The sequence below is a fragment of the Populus euphratica genome, unplaced genomic scaffold (genome assembly GCF_000495115.2).
Source record: "Populus euphratica unplaced genomic scaffold, PopEup_1.0 scaffold325.1, whole genome shotgun sequence".
NCBI classification, from domain to species: domain Eukaryota; kingdom Viridiplantae; phylum Streptophyta; class Magnoliopsida; order Malpighiales; family Salicaceae; genus Populus; species Populus euphratica.
This window is the reverse complement of record NW_011500213.1, coordinates 83,628-97,484: the sequence shown is the minus strand read 5'-3', so window position 1 is coordinate 97,484 and position 13,857 is coordinate 83,628. Positions and strand designations below refer to the sequence as shown.

The window sequence follows — 13,857 nt, the reverse complement described above, 5'->3', positions numbered from 1 at the left end:
GTAGAGATGTGAAGGCAAACACAGAAACTTAACTTAAAATATTTTTTTATTTTAAAAAAATCATTTTTAAAATTAACTTATATCCAAAACATATAAAAAAAATTAAATTTTTGTAAAAGATGATTTCCCAAGCCGTATTAGTAGCATCACTGTTTTCTACTAACTGCCATTTCCCCTTCTCCTTTAAGAAGCCGCATACCACCTAAAACCAAGGATATCTTGGTTTATTTGGGCAATGAAGGATACCTAGCAAGCAACACACCAGACCAGGACAACGACATCTCACCGTTACGGGTTTCAATAGCACAAGAACTCATTGGAAATCATCATTCTAGTACCAAAAAACTACAGGCAATCACAAAAACTGACAGCATAAATTTCTACCAATCATTTGCAAGACAGGATATAAATTTCCAATATCTTATTATTCTTCAATTTTCACAAGGTCACTAAAGCAATTTCAACCCGGGGTGGTTTTTTTTTTTTTTTTTTTTTTTTCCAGTTCTCCTTATGTACAAGTTACAGCATTGGGGGAATATGAAGCGATAGAGAAAAAGCACAAGCACCTCCTAAACTTGCAGACAACACCAAAAAGGATAGGATATACCCGGGAGCCAGAACCTCCAAAAGAAGAAAAAAACAAAACAAAACCTCAGCAGTCAGAAGCCCTGAGAGGTGCAGATGATTCCCCCAGTATACAATATACAAAAACCATATTCCCCCAGCAAGCAAACCAAACTCCTGCAGCTAACTTCAATATCCATCTTGTGACTCTCAAAATTGCGAAGATGTTACCAGAAAATGTTCATTGCAGCAGGCTAATGGCCGTCCTTCTTCATGGACCTCTCTCTGGCACGGAAGTCCTCCAAGCTACGGTATTCTTCTCTCAGTAACCTGTCCAATTCTGGATGTTTCTTTGGTTCTTTGTCACCTAGACCACAATAATGGTGGAAGGCCCTAATAGCAGAAAAGCAAGTCTATTAAAGCAAATACTTGTAGCAGCAAAATGTACCAGTGGAAATACAAGCATCAAACTCAGAAGAGAATGCAATGCACAAGCTGTTTTTCTGTAATTGTGTTTTCCTTCCGCAAGACTTGAAAGAGATGAGAATAGCATACAGCTATACATTCTGCCAATTGTCCTATATTCTACAAATCCAGGCAACTTTAATAAATAAATAGAGCATAAATAAGTTAAAAAAACCAATGTTTGTCACTTGGTAATCTTTTATCCCATAGAAGTTTCTGTCTTGAAAAGTCCAACCCATGCCCACCTCCAAATCCTCATCTCAGTAGTTAATTGCGGTTGTTATTGCTCTACTGGGTCAAACATCAGGTTATGTTGCAGCTTTGCACTTAACTTTACCATCACAACAAGATTGTATTTTAGGCCATTTTTACAATCACAACAAGATCGTATTTTAGGCAATTTTCCCATTAATCTGTAATCATGTAAGCAACAAGTGGTCATTTTTAAGCCCATAAAGATCCAGCATGAAATTAAATTAATTTTCAGATAATATTTGTTTCTTGCTTTCCTACATTAGCATATTCTACCAAAAGGTTAAGTTTAATCACAATCAGTGTATTTGTGAGATCCACAAAAAAAACATGATGTACAAGATATTCATGCCTTGAGAAGCAGGCAACCTAAAGAACATGCTGTCAGTCAGTTGAAAAGAAAATTCAAATGGTATTACCAATATTTTTCGAGGCCATAAATGTTGCCTTTGCAATAGAAGTCAAGGGTGAGTTCTTCAAAGTCCTTGTACAGGTCATCTCTGAAATTCTTCTCCAAACCATAGCTGAAAATGAGAAACACAATTGAGAGTAGCAAACAATTAAATAGTAGAATACATGAAAGAACAAGCAAAATTAGTACCTACTACTTTCCCTAAAGTAGGGAAAAGATATATTTGAAGAATGGTAATGGTTGAAAAGAGCAACAAATCTCAGATACAAGCTCCAGTATTCGAAATTAACAAAAGTATAATTTATCAACAATACCTATAGAACCTGAAAAGGCACTCCATCCCATAATAGTAATTAGCAGAAGCATCTTCCAGAGCAAATTTTCGGAACTCATTATACATAGATGGGACAAACATGTTTCTAAGGAAGTATGACCAAAACCTATACAGTGTGTTCATTTCCTGCATGGAAAATGATTTAAAAAAAATCACAACAATTACATACTGTTAAGACACCATTCAAAAATTCGAAACAGGACAAGTAATCCAATTAGGAAAATTAAGAAAAGAAAAATAAAAATAAAATTGACTTTAAGACATGCCAAGATGGCTATGCTAGTGATTCAAAAAAAATCCCTTGGCTTACCCAATCTAGATCAACATAATTAACATAAAGTCCCTTGGCTATGTTAATATAAGAATTAACATAATTAACATTAACCAAATAGATCAACACCATGCAATCTAGTGCTTAGAGTATGTTCAACATGGAAGTATAACTACTTAAAGAATAGACAACAAAAATCAGCTAGTGAATGGATGAGATTTAGAGAAAGAAGGATAGGAAGGATCCAACTCCAGCACATCGCATAGTTCTCAAACTAATCTAGAATTATATTTCTCCTCTAGTCAATAAACATGTATAGGAGAAATTTAAGAAACACACCTCACTGCAACCTATTCCCATCTTCTTTCTATCATTTAAGCACCGTTTACGATACTTCAGGTACCTAAAAGGGAAGAGAAACAGGTCAGCAACCTTGTGCTATGAATGCACATATCCCCCATCCCAAAAATAAAAGACACGTACTTCTGCTGTTTAAAGCCATTTTCTTCTAAGAGTTGATGGCTGGGATGCTGAAATGGTGGAAATGAATTTGGCATGGAACCCACTGGTGGACTGCTGCCTGAGAGCATGCCATGTGGTGAAACACTCAGCTTTGAAGACCTGGGTCTGTGAAGTTAGGATTTAGATGGAAAATATTTAGTCAGGTGACATGGATGTTTGCTTAGCATATTGCAAATAACATCCCAAGTTATGAAATTAGTGATCAATGCCATATTATTCTCTCATCAGAACCTAAAGAAGAATTCTAGAATAGTGCCACCATATATTAATAATGTAGCAAAAATAAATAAATAAACAACAAGAATAAAAAAATATGACAGAAAAGAAATAAGAGGCTTCGGCAAGGGCCAGAGTCACTTAGACTGACCCGTGATTTTCAGGAGGTGTAGAACTAAAGAAAAATCCAACTGAATTGCTTGGTGGACTTTCTGATATGATTCCAAAATTATTACGACCAGTGCCATGATTCCTAAAGTTGCTGGAGAAGAATCGTTGCGTATGAGATGACTGCTGCTTGGGAAAACCTTTGTTTTGTTTCCTTGTGTGGTTGGAGCTTCCTGACTCTTCATGGACACAGCTTGCAGCGGAAATTTCACCAGCCTTTGAATAGCTAGAACTATTCTTTCTACGATTAGATCGCTTTGTTTTTAGCTCCTGCCAGTAAAGAGTCACATTTAAGAATTTTTAGACAACCATTGAGGATTTCCAAAGAAAATGAAAGTGATGTATTGCAACTTAATTATTTAGATAATGAGTATAACAGAAGTCCCAACCTGTTCATAGAAGTATAAACCATCATTTATTGCTGAAGCAAGCTCAACTGAAATAGATTTTGATTTATCCCCAGATTTAATAGATTCTTCTCCTGGTCTACTATTCTGCACAGAGAAAGCCCACAAGTTATAAAAATGTTACCAAATTTATGTTCCGACTCATGCACATACATGCCTACATAATATATGCCACTCACATGAATACATACATGGTGTTACAAAAATGTTACCAAATTTATGGTCCGACTCATGCTCATACATGCCTACATAATATATGCCGCTCACATGAATACATGAATGTAGGCTAAACTATAGCAAAAACCATCATGCAACTAATTGATAACTGAGAAATGAGAAAAAGTAAAAACTATCACTAAAACAAACCTAATTGACCAATACACATCATTGTTTCAATTCAGTAATTCAGTTTGACCCAAATGATGCACATGAAGTGAAAAAGGTTGCTGATTGCAAGGAGTTGAGATGTGGCTTTCAAACAACTACAACCTGTAAGAATAAAAACTGTGACAATATAATCCATAATTGATGAAAGAACAAAAAGGCATATGCATGGCATATAAAACTCTGAGACAGCAATCAGCTTCCTTTAAAAGAAAAAAAACTAAGAAAAACCTCTAAGATGCATCAGAGCGCTACAAAAATGCCCAAATTCTAGCGTTATCACATCCATATAACTACACAGATATGTCTACAAGTTGCTATGGTCTATGCAGATATTGAACAGTAATAATAATAAATAAATAAAAACAAGGAACATAGATTGCTAAGTACATATAATTATTCTTTCCTAGGAATATAAACTTGCCAGCAAACAGCTTTACCTGGGTGACAATTACAAGTCTTTGAACATCCTGATCATTGACCACCATCTCATCCTCTTCGTCATCCACCCTGGAAAAAAGAAAGGCATGGTTTCAAATCATGTGATGTTTGAGGGATTTTGTTTCCTACTAGGAATTCTTGGTGCCTGCAATTTAGTGCCTTATTGCATGTATCAACAGATGTTCAATGAGAAAAAAAAACAAAACTTTCCTACCTATCCTTTCTCTTCACACATTATCCTTTTATCCAACAATTGAAACTACCCTGTTGATTTTTACTTGCATCTATAAATAAGGTCTGTGAGAGCTAAAAGAATGAAAGTTATAAACAGAACATTATTGTTCTAGTATGACAAAAGGAGTTTTCTTCAAACTTCAAGACAGTCTCTGCATATATGCTCAAAGTAATGCAGGCCAAATGACTGCCTGAAGAATCTCTTTATTGATATGTGGGAATCTGAGAACAGGTCACTTGACAGTCCAAGAACACATACTGACAGCTCATTTGGTACTCATCTTTAATTTTTCTACCTCTCATATGGTATGAGAGGTCTGAGGTTCAAACAGTGAGGCAGGCGTTGTCAAACAGAGGCGGGAGAAGACCGTGAGGGCCACAGAGATGGGGCCCAGAGGGGACAATGCCTAATATGTTCCAGGGGACTCCACAGACAGGGTCCTTGGAGCTGCGCCACCCAGATAAAAGGTGGACCCATGCACATGGAGCTACATATAGTTTTTTTTAAACGGTAGTTTTGAGTAAGATAGTTTAGCCTTGGTGCTTTGCAGTGAGACTAAGATGCAATCCTAATTGGATTGTGAGATGCATCCCTCTAAGGTGCAATACATCAAGACTCCTAGCAAGGCAATCCTAAACTCATAGGAGTGGAACTGTGTGCTAGGTCTATTCTAGTTTCTTATGGGTGGTTGTAAGTTTTGTGCCTCTTGTCCACTTTTAACCACTAGTTCCTCATCTAGCCAATAAAGATACAGGAACAAGATATACAAATCCTCAAATTCATGAACTTTCAATTTCCATACTTGATCAGCACATTCATCAAATTTCACATGACATCTGCAGCAGTGTCAGTTCTTCCCATTATTTCTTCTACTCTATTTTCAACCATGTAAAAAAAATGTTCCAAGCGTCTTGAGAAATAGGCAAATTTAGAATCAACATGGCAAGCCCCCAATCCTTATGCTACTTCAATGAAACTAGAAAATGGCTTTGAAAACTTATATTAACTTCACCAACAGTAGTCCGTGATCTCAATTTTGAGTACCTAAATCCCAAAAGCATATCAGACAATTAGCTAAGCGACTAGATAGCAGGTTGAGAAACCATGTTGCACCCCATCAAACATGTCTGCCTGAAGAAACTTACTATGAGTGAACTAATGGACACCAAATGCATCCAACTTATGCAGCACCTGAAATTGCAAGGATGAGGTGGCGTTTACTTTTAGAAACTAAATTTTCATTTCTTCTTTTCAAAATATTATTTCTAAAATGTAAACAAGGATTGCATTTGGATTGTTTCTAAAATAAGGAATGATAGATAGATTAAATGGCTGCTGAACCATATATGGCCCTTGTTTTCTAAAGTGGAGAATTAGGAAAACAACATTTAGTAGTTTTCCAGTTTTCTAAGAAAACAGTAACTGCCAAACATCCATCCACAGTTTTCTATTGTCTCGACAATAATTTTTTAAAAAGCTGGAAAATTCTCCAAATGTAAACATGACTTGAATTTTTTACTAGAGCCCAAATTGACATCCACAAAGCTGCCTGAAATAAAATATATGCATGTGAATGTAGCCTTAGGCGTTTAAATATCATAAAGAATATGTTGTCTAGAGACCAGTAACTAGTCAACAATTCTTGTAAAACCACACTTAGCAAGAAAAGAGATATAAAACCAAAGATGGAGATAACCAAACAAATATAAGACCATGCAGTACCTTCTAACTGGAGAACAGCCATCATTCTTGAGTGATTTCTGCTCCAGCTCCAGCTCTTCATCAAGCATAAATGTGTTGGCAAAATCATTAGAAAAATCAGCAAGATTCTGTGCATCTTCCATGCCCTCAGTCACATGATAATTGAGTGCCAAAGGCCTAAATCCTTGTGTATTGTCAGGATAGGGAGTGGTATGACAAGCACCAAGATCAGAATCCCCATCAAATCCAGGTTTTCCAGCTTTAAACAAGACAGACTTCTCATCACCTTCCAGTTTACCAATATCTCCATTTGACAATTTCTTTGCTTCCTTGTCTGTGGTGCAAGAAGAAAATTCAGAACTTTGTTTGGAGAGACCGCTTGTGCTATCTTCCTCAGCATTCTTTCCAGGTTGGCCCTCGGAAGTCTGAGCTTTCAGTGACATTGCTTGCTGAGAAGCAGCAGGAATCCACTTTGACCAGTAATCACGTTTCCGAATCTTTTCACCCTGTTAATACAATGCCGACCACAATAGGAAGACTATTAGTGCAAAGAAACTAAGCATGAGACTTCATAAGTTGTCAATCTATCCCACAACTCTAGTTAAGCTGTCATAATTTTAGATGGCCATAACATTACGCACTTGAAACTTGTTTCATTTACTATCAGACTCAAGCATCTTAGGCTCCCAAGTTCAAAGTTATCAATGTGGCTCCACTCAATGCTAAGCTATAATTAAAGAAATACCACACAACATGTGCTCATTCACATAAACAGTTTTCATAACATTTGCCAAAACCCCATCACAAATTTGACTGAAACTGACACAACTAGGAAAAACTTTTGGATACAGTTCAAAGGGGCTAAAACCAGATCCCAGGAAAACAGTAAAGAAACCTTTAGAAGGCCACGGAAGTCGAATTGATTAATCATGTAGTCAACATTTTTGGACCATCCAAAGATATCCATCCTTTGAACAATTTAAACAGCTTTTGCCAGGCATGTCAATAAAAAATTAACAGGGAAGAAAATATCCATTTATACGAAATATGAAACACAATCTTGATTGATATACTACAAATCTTATTGCAAAATTCCAGATCCATCCCATCCAGCATGAAACATAAAGTCAATCGGTGAAGAGTATTCAGACCTGCACTTCTATTAAGCCAGAACTCTGCAGCGCATCAAGGATCAATGATATGTCTGTCATCATTTTCTTAACCTGTGATACAAAATATCACATGCATGAATAAAATTAGATGTCCTTCAACTCTAGATACAAAGGAAGTGGATATGTTGAGTAATATAAGATAATACTTTACATGCAATATTGAATGAAATAAGATTCCCATTTCACACAGCACTACACATATAAATACCATATAGAATTAAAAAAATACCCTGTTAAATTCAGCAATCGTGGATATGGGAACCCATCCTTGGTCATCCATCAAGGATATTAGATAATGGTCCTTCGACAGATTTTCATCACTGCATAAAGATGTGAAACAGTCAACAAATAATCAAGTTATTGCATGCACAACACAAATTGACCGACTATTTGTAGCCAATTCACTACAAGAAGTTCCAAGGGCATATTTTGGTGTTTCATAGAAAGGCTCGGTTACTATTGCTCAGCATACAAGTGTATGGAAGGACATACAACATTGGCATCCAATGATAATGGTAATAATTATTAAGCCGTAAAAGGACATAATTTTAGGAGTAATTTGTGGTAAGTTGGACTCATATATCCCATATGAACATATCTTTGACAGTCCAATTTAGGCTAAAGCATCTCTATTTAACAAGCAGATCTGCATTCCTTCATAATTGTATGCAAAACAGACAAAATTAATGATGCTGATGCTTCAATAATAAGAGAAGTAGGATGAAGGTCAGTTTCAGCCTCAGAATCCAATTGTGGCAATTTAAACCAGTTAAGCATGTCTGGAGTGAGAGAATCCAGAAGTAAGTCGCTTTTTAACATTACTTACCTGAAATAATACTCTATCTGTCTTATTATGCTAGCCTTCAAAGTTTGTATCTCTTGAGGAAGCATAGGAGCCCCCGGATTGATTGGATATGGAACAAAACGGGGAGGATGAGGTCCCCTAAGAGAGCCTGGAGGTGCAACAGGAATGTAGCATATAGGAGGTCCTGTATCACACATAGAGATCATCTTAGACAGCACATAATTTGACAACAAAAGAGTTAAAAACCCATAGTGAAAAAATGAACTGTACAAAAACAAGCTATATCATCTATGCAGAGCAGAAAAGCATGTATTATATAAATGAAAGTGAATGTCAAGGTGCGAAAAAACATCTAGCACTAATTTCTAGAGAAAAAGCACTTGCACTAAATTAAAACAATTACCAGGGTATGTTGGACCAACCATGAACCCTAGAGGTGAAGGAAAAAAAGGAGGCCTTATCAAATGCCTTGGTCCCATACCCTGCTGCAACACGATGTTATCTCTGGGCCCAAATGCCCGTTGATGATGCCATAATTGATTCAAATGGCCACCGGATTCTTGCCCATTTGGCCTTTGGTTTGGAAAGTTAACAGCATAAGCATTGGGATCCCCTCTTGGTGGAGGCTGGACATTAACAGGTGGAACAAAAGGTTGCCTAGGGGATGCATCTGATCCAGACTTTACCAAATGATTTTCAACAGGGGGAAAAGGTGGCGGCCCAGGTTGATATGCAAAACCAGAAACAGCAACGTGTGGTGGAGGTACTATAGCAGGGTAAACTGGTGGAATGGGTGGTTGCTGATAAGGGAATGGTGCAGGGAAAGGTGGCGCCCCATTAGGATTGCGCTTAGATCCTGATTTTTGATGTCTTGATGGTGAATGCTTATTTGAAGAAATTGTGTTTCCAGATCCATGTGATCTCTGCTGCCCAGATAACCCCTGGACAAACCATAAATAAGGCAAAATGATATTTCACACCCAAATTAAGCACACTAAATAATGTGTTCCCAGAAAGAGAACAATTGACATAAGATGTGAAATAAAATAAACTTCACAAACAAGATGGAGGAGGGGAAAGGATTGATCTTTGAAACTCCATTTTGGTAACAACCATAAAACTTAATGCATTTATGTGTTTAATCCCAAGGCATAGCCAGCTTTCTAACTGTGCTTTTGCAAGCATAACAAGATTCCATGGGAACATCAGAAACCCTGTTTCAGGTCTTTTGGAATCATAAAGATATCTGACTAGATATTAGATTTATGGAACTCTAGCTCCACTAATTACTTCATAACACCAAACATAATGCATCTTACAGCCAAAACAAAGAAGAAGAGGCAAAACACGTGATAATATTCCAATTTGTTATGTCCCAACACCAAGCATAAAACTGCAGTTCACATAATTTAGATGGCATTTCATCTCTAAAATGAGCTACTTAGTTTTTTTCTCGAGAAGCCAGGTTTTCAAATCCAAATTCTGCAAAACTGAACTTTCTCTTGTTCTCCATTTTTCTTTCTGATGTCAGGATAGAGAAAAGATGGTTTCCAACATTTGTTTCTCTCAATACATATGCTTGTCAATTTCTTTTAATTCCAGCAAATCATGTTCCACTTCAGCCAGTAAACACATGATCTTCTCTCACGAAGAAATATATTGGAAAATGGTGGTAAAAATGCAAAATGAACATCATAACCTTCTTTCCACCAAATCAAATTACTATACACCAAAACAAAATACTTCAACAGTGACAGCATCAAGGATGCCACTTTGTAAAGTACTCATCAATAGCCGTTCTCGGCACACTGCCACTATTAATATAGAGATAGCAAACATTAATATACAATGCTTTCCTGAAACATTTTGATTACCAATGTTAAATTTACTTCTTTTTAAAGCATGATGCGATATATTTATTTATGGACAAAGTGACATCAAATATACATGCATACACAAATAAATTAAAAACACACCGAAAATCAATGACCCCTCATGGGTTTTCGTTATTTGATCATATCTCTCTCAATCCTAAATAAAAAAAAAAAATCCAATTAGAATCTACACCAAAAACCAAAAACATCTTTATACCTTTATTCAAACTACTAATAGTTCGAAAGTTCACACTTTTCGCTTAACCTACAGATCTCAATATCATTGATTCATGTCATCTCATGAGAATCTCTTATCCTAAAGCATTTTTACACGAGCTTAACTTATCTCCATAATTTAAAATCCTATTTTTCACTATAAATTTGCAAAATTGACGCGAATATCTTACATGAGTTTAAGTGCTTCTTTATTTAATATTAATTTATCAATCCACAGCAAGCTTAAAAGCATTTTAGCACATAATTATAACTTCATTTTCACTCAATTTAAAAAAATCAACACTCTTTCCAATACTTTATTTCTTTCCCTGAAATCAATAAATTAACATTAAATTCACTCATATATTTAACATAATAAATAAATAAATAACTAGAAATACCCGAGGCGAAGCTTCCTGTGGCGCAGCCGTATCACCACCAGCAGCCACAGTTACTGTCGGCGGCGGCTTAGAAGCAGAATCAGTGAGTTTCGACCGTTGTTGTTGTTGTTGTTGTTGTTGTTGTTGAGCATCAGACAAAGCAGGCCAAGACTCGGCGGTGCCCATCACCGGAGCATCAGCGACCACCGGAGTTTTCCACGGTGACTTCGGTCCAACCATACTACTACCCTTTTGATCATCTCCCCCCTCATTCTCCGCCATCACCGTAACACTACTCTTTCTCGCGCGCGAGCGCGAGGTCACAGTGATTAAAATCCCTAATTAAAGAGCAAAATGCACAGTGGCAAAATTATAATTTTTGAGACAATGAGGGGTGAAAAGGGAAGGGGACGAGGAAAGCGAGGGAGTGGAAAGGGAAAAGGGAAAGGATGGAGAAGACAGCAGCTGTGAGCGTGTGCTGTGTTGTGATTGTATTTTTTATACAGTGGAGTGGAGAGAGTAAGAAAGAGGAGGCCTTTTATGGCTGTTTCCAGGGTTTTTTGGGGGCGTATGTTGGAGTGGAGGGAGAGAATGGAGCTTGTGGATAGCAATAATTTGGGGTTTGTTGTCTTTTTGCTAAAAAGGAGCTGTTCGTCGAGTGGCAGGGAAAGAAAGAGACAGTTTACTGTGTAAAACCCTAATGTAAACAGTTGAAAATGGGCTGAGGTGGCTGGGCTGGGCTGGGATGATCTAGGTTTTAGGGTCCTCTATTGCAAGTATAAATGGGCTCTGTGAGCCTGCCAATAGAAGTCCGAATAACGTGCACACACATTGTAGGGAATGTAAATAAGAGGTTTTATTATTATTAATTTCATTTTACCTTCCCAATTGTTGGGTTTATCAATTTCAACAACAATAAAAAAAAATATTATCTATCACCTTATTAACATTGCATCAATTTTATAAATTTTTTCAATAAATAAAATGTAATTTAATTAGATATGAAAATTTCAGATAAAATTTATCATATGCATATCTTTTATAAAAATCATATCCATTAGAAAAATAAAATAAAACCAAACCTATAAAATATCAAAAGAATACTAATGTTAGCATCATCTCATAAAGAAAGAGGAAAAAAAAATAGCAATCCTTGTAATTTTTGCCTGAAAATAAGCTATTGGCAGTTTAAACGTTTATTTTCTTCTAAAATTATTGATATTAATTTTATTTTATTTCACAATATTTTAAAATTCTATTTTCATATCTCTGAATTTATATTATAGTGTGTGTGAGAGAGACACAATCCATCAAGTTACAAAAGTGGTAACTTTCATAAATTAAAAATATATTCTTCATACGAAATTGCTAAAATATTATTAAGTTTTTGTTAATATTCAAACTAATGTATTTACAGTAATATAAGTATGTGATAAAAAAAAGAAGATAAATAAGTTATTGGTGTTGTTAAACCCAAAAATAATCTTAAGATCTACTCATAGATTTCTAGTTAATACATTTAATTTTAAAACAGAATATAAAACATATGACATATAAATTTTTAATGTGACGTCTAAAAATGGTAGAATCTTCTATCAAACACAAAGCATATTTAAGTTTACACAAATTTAAACATAATTTAAATAAAAGATATATTAAATGTAAGATTTAAAAGAACCTTAATTAAAATTTGTATTTAAATAATACAAGAGATATTAGTTATAGATGTTTGAATCCAATAAATATGGATCTCCTTATAAGATAAGATATTACAAGAGAATAAATAGTTGATATCTTATATTGAGAAACTTTTCTATCAAGTTCTGCTTTCAAAAGCTTGGGAGGAGTCTTTTTATATAAGGCAAAATGAGATTGTCTTCTTAAATTTTTTTGTAAAACATATGATTTGCTTTTTTAAAAGGTTGAAAAAGTTACTTGCCAATTAGATAGTTGTTTGTCATTTATAAAAGTGGGGAATTAGTTTTTTGAAATGTTAGCTAGTTGTTTTAACCATTTGTGTTGATATGAATAGATAAGCCTGATGGTTTGGAGGATTTCAATTTATAAAATGAGCCAAAATATTTTTAGACCTTTTAATTTTAATTTTAATTTTTATAGAGATAGTTACTACCTAAGATTTATGAGGAAGGATACCATAATGATCATTTTCATTGTCATTTGCTAAACCGATTATAGATCCTAGAGATGATAAAGATAGATATGAATCATTGTCTTTGATGTTTTGTCGGAGTTGCTTCATTTTTAAATAATTTTCCTCATATTGTGCTGAGGTAAGAAGAGCATAAGCATGAGATCTACGTGCCGAGAATTTGGACTGAGAATTTGATATAAAACTAGAGCATTTTGGTGTTTTGTAACCATTCGATGACAACAGGTTTGAAACTTTTAGTTTCTACTGCAAAAGAGCCCTATCATTTTACTTTGTCTCTTTTGATGAGGATATGATATCCATATTGAGTGTTGTAGTCAAAATGCCAAGAATAGACCTAATGGACAAAGAAATTAGAATAGAAAAAAAAGAATTAGTGAGATTTTTTTTTCAATTTATGAGGGTTTTAAATTTTTTTTGAAGTAAATGTAATCGTTTTTAACTAAAGCGTGAGGTTTCATTATTTTATAAGTACAACCAAAATAATCATACCATTGAAGAAACCAATTGGGTAAATTTAAAGTCCTCATGAAATTATTAAAATAGAATAACCAAGAGTGGCTAACCTTGGAATTTTAAAGGAAAAAAGTGTTGGACCATTCTTATTGATAATCCCAATAAAAATAAGAACAAGTAATAAAATTATGAAGATTGATATGATAACCGATTGAAAATTGGATTGCTTAGTGAATGATTTGTTTCCAATAAAAAAGATGAATGATATTTTGAATAATACATGTAGAATAGTGACACGACTAAAAGATTGATGTCTTCTCCCAAGTGCAGGAGTGTCGAAGTAATAAATAACCCGGCAAGACCGAGGTCGAACCACAGGGAGGTTAATTGTAAAAATTAAAAACAACAATTA

At 35.1% G+C, this 13,857-nt stretch overlaps 1 protein-coding gene across 3 annotated transcripts; it reads right to left on the bottom strand.

Annotated features, from left to right (window-relative positions):
• Positions 1–402: 402 nt before the first annotated feature.
• Positions 403–11,315, bottom strand: LARP1A (LA RNA-binding protein). Of its 3 annotated transcripts, XM_011007749.1 has the most exons (15): positions 10,841–10,896; positions 10,093–10,163; positions 8,753–9,290; positions 8,371–8,533; positions 7,774–7,864; positions 7,524–7,595; positions 6,394–6,878; positions 4,436–4,505; positions 3,594–3,698; positions 3,188–3,474; positions 2,782–2,925; positions 2,638–2,701; positions 2,008–2,153; positions 1,701–1,805; positions 403–957 (listed from the first exon to the last, which is right to left on the bottom strand). In XM_011007749.1, the coding sequence occupies exons 2-15, from the start codon at positions 10,135–10,137 to the stop codon at positions 819–821; spliced, it is 2,454 nt and encodes an 817-aa protein (XP_011006051.1). In that variant the 5' UTR covers positions 10,138–10,163; positions 10,841–10,896; the 3' UTR covers positions 403–818. The 3 variants fall into 3 exon arrangements, 2 of the variants coding, with proteins under 2 accessions (XP_011006051.1, XP_011006050.1); XM_011007748.1 differs by lacking the exon at positions 10,093–10,163 and having other exon boundaries at positions 10,841–11,308; XR_839705.1 differs by lacking the exons at positions 2,008–2,153; positions 10,093–10,163 and having other exon boundaries at positions 10,841–11,315.
• Positions 11,316–13,857: the final 2,542 nt, after the last annotated feature.

What these genes read in the sequence shown, in the direction of transcription:
- LARP1A (XM_011007748.1), bottom strand. Translation starts at nt 11,101, where the DNA reads ATGGCGGAGAATGAGGGGGGAGATGATCAAAAGGGTAGTAGTATGGTT. An exon ending in TGGGAATAGGTTGCAGTGAG is followed by an intron (nt 2,154 to 2,637) that starts GTGTGTTTCTTA and finishes TTTTCCATGCAG; the next exon opens with GAAATGAACACACTGTATAG. An exon ending in TATGGCCTCGAAAAATATTG is followed by an intron (nt 958 to 1,700) that starts GTAATACCATTT and finishes TTCTGCTATTAG; the next exon opens with GGCCTTCCACCATTATTGTG.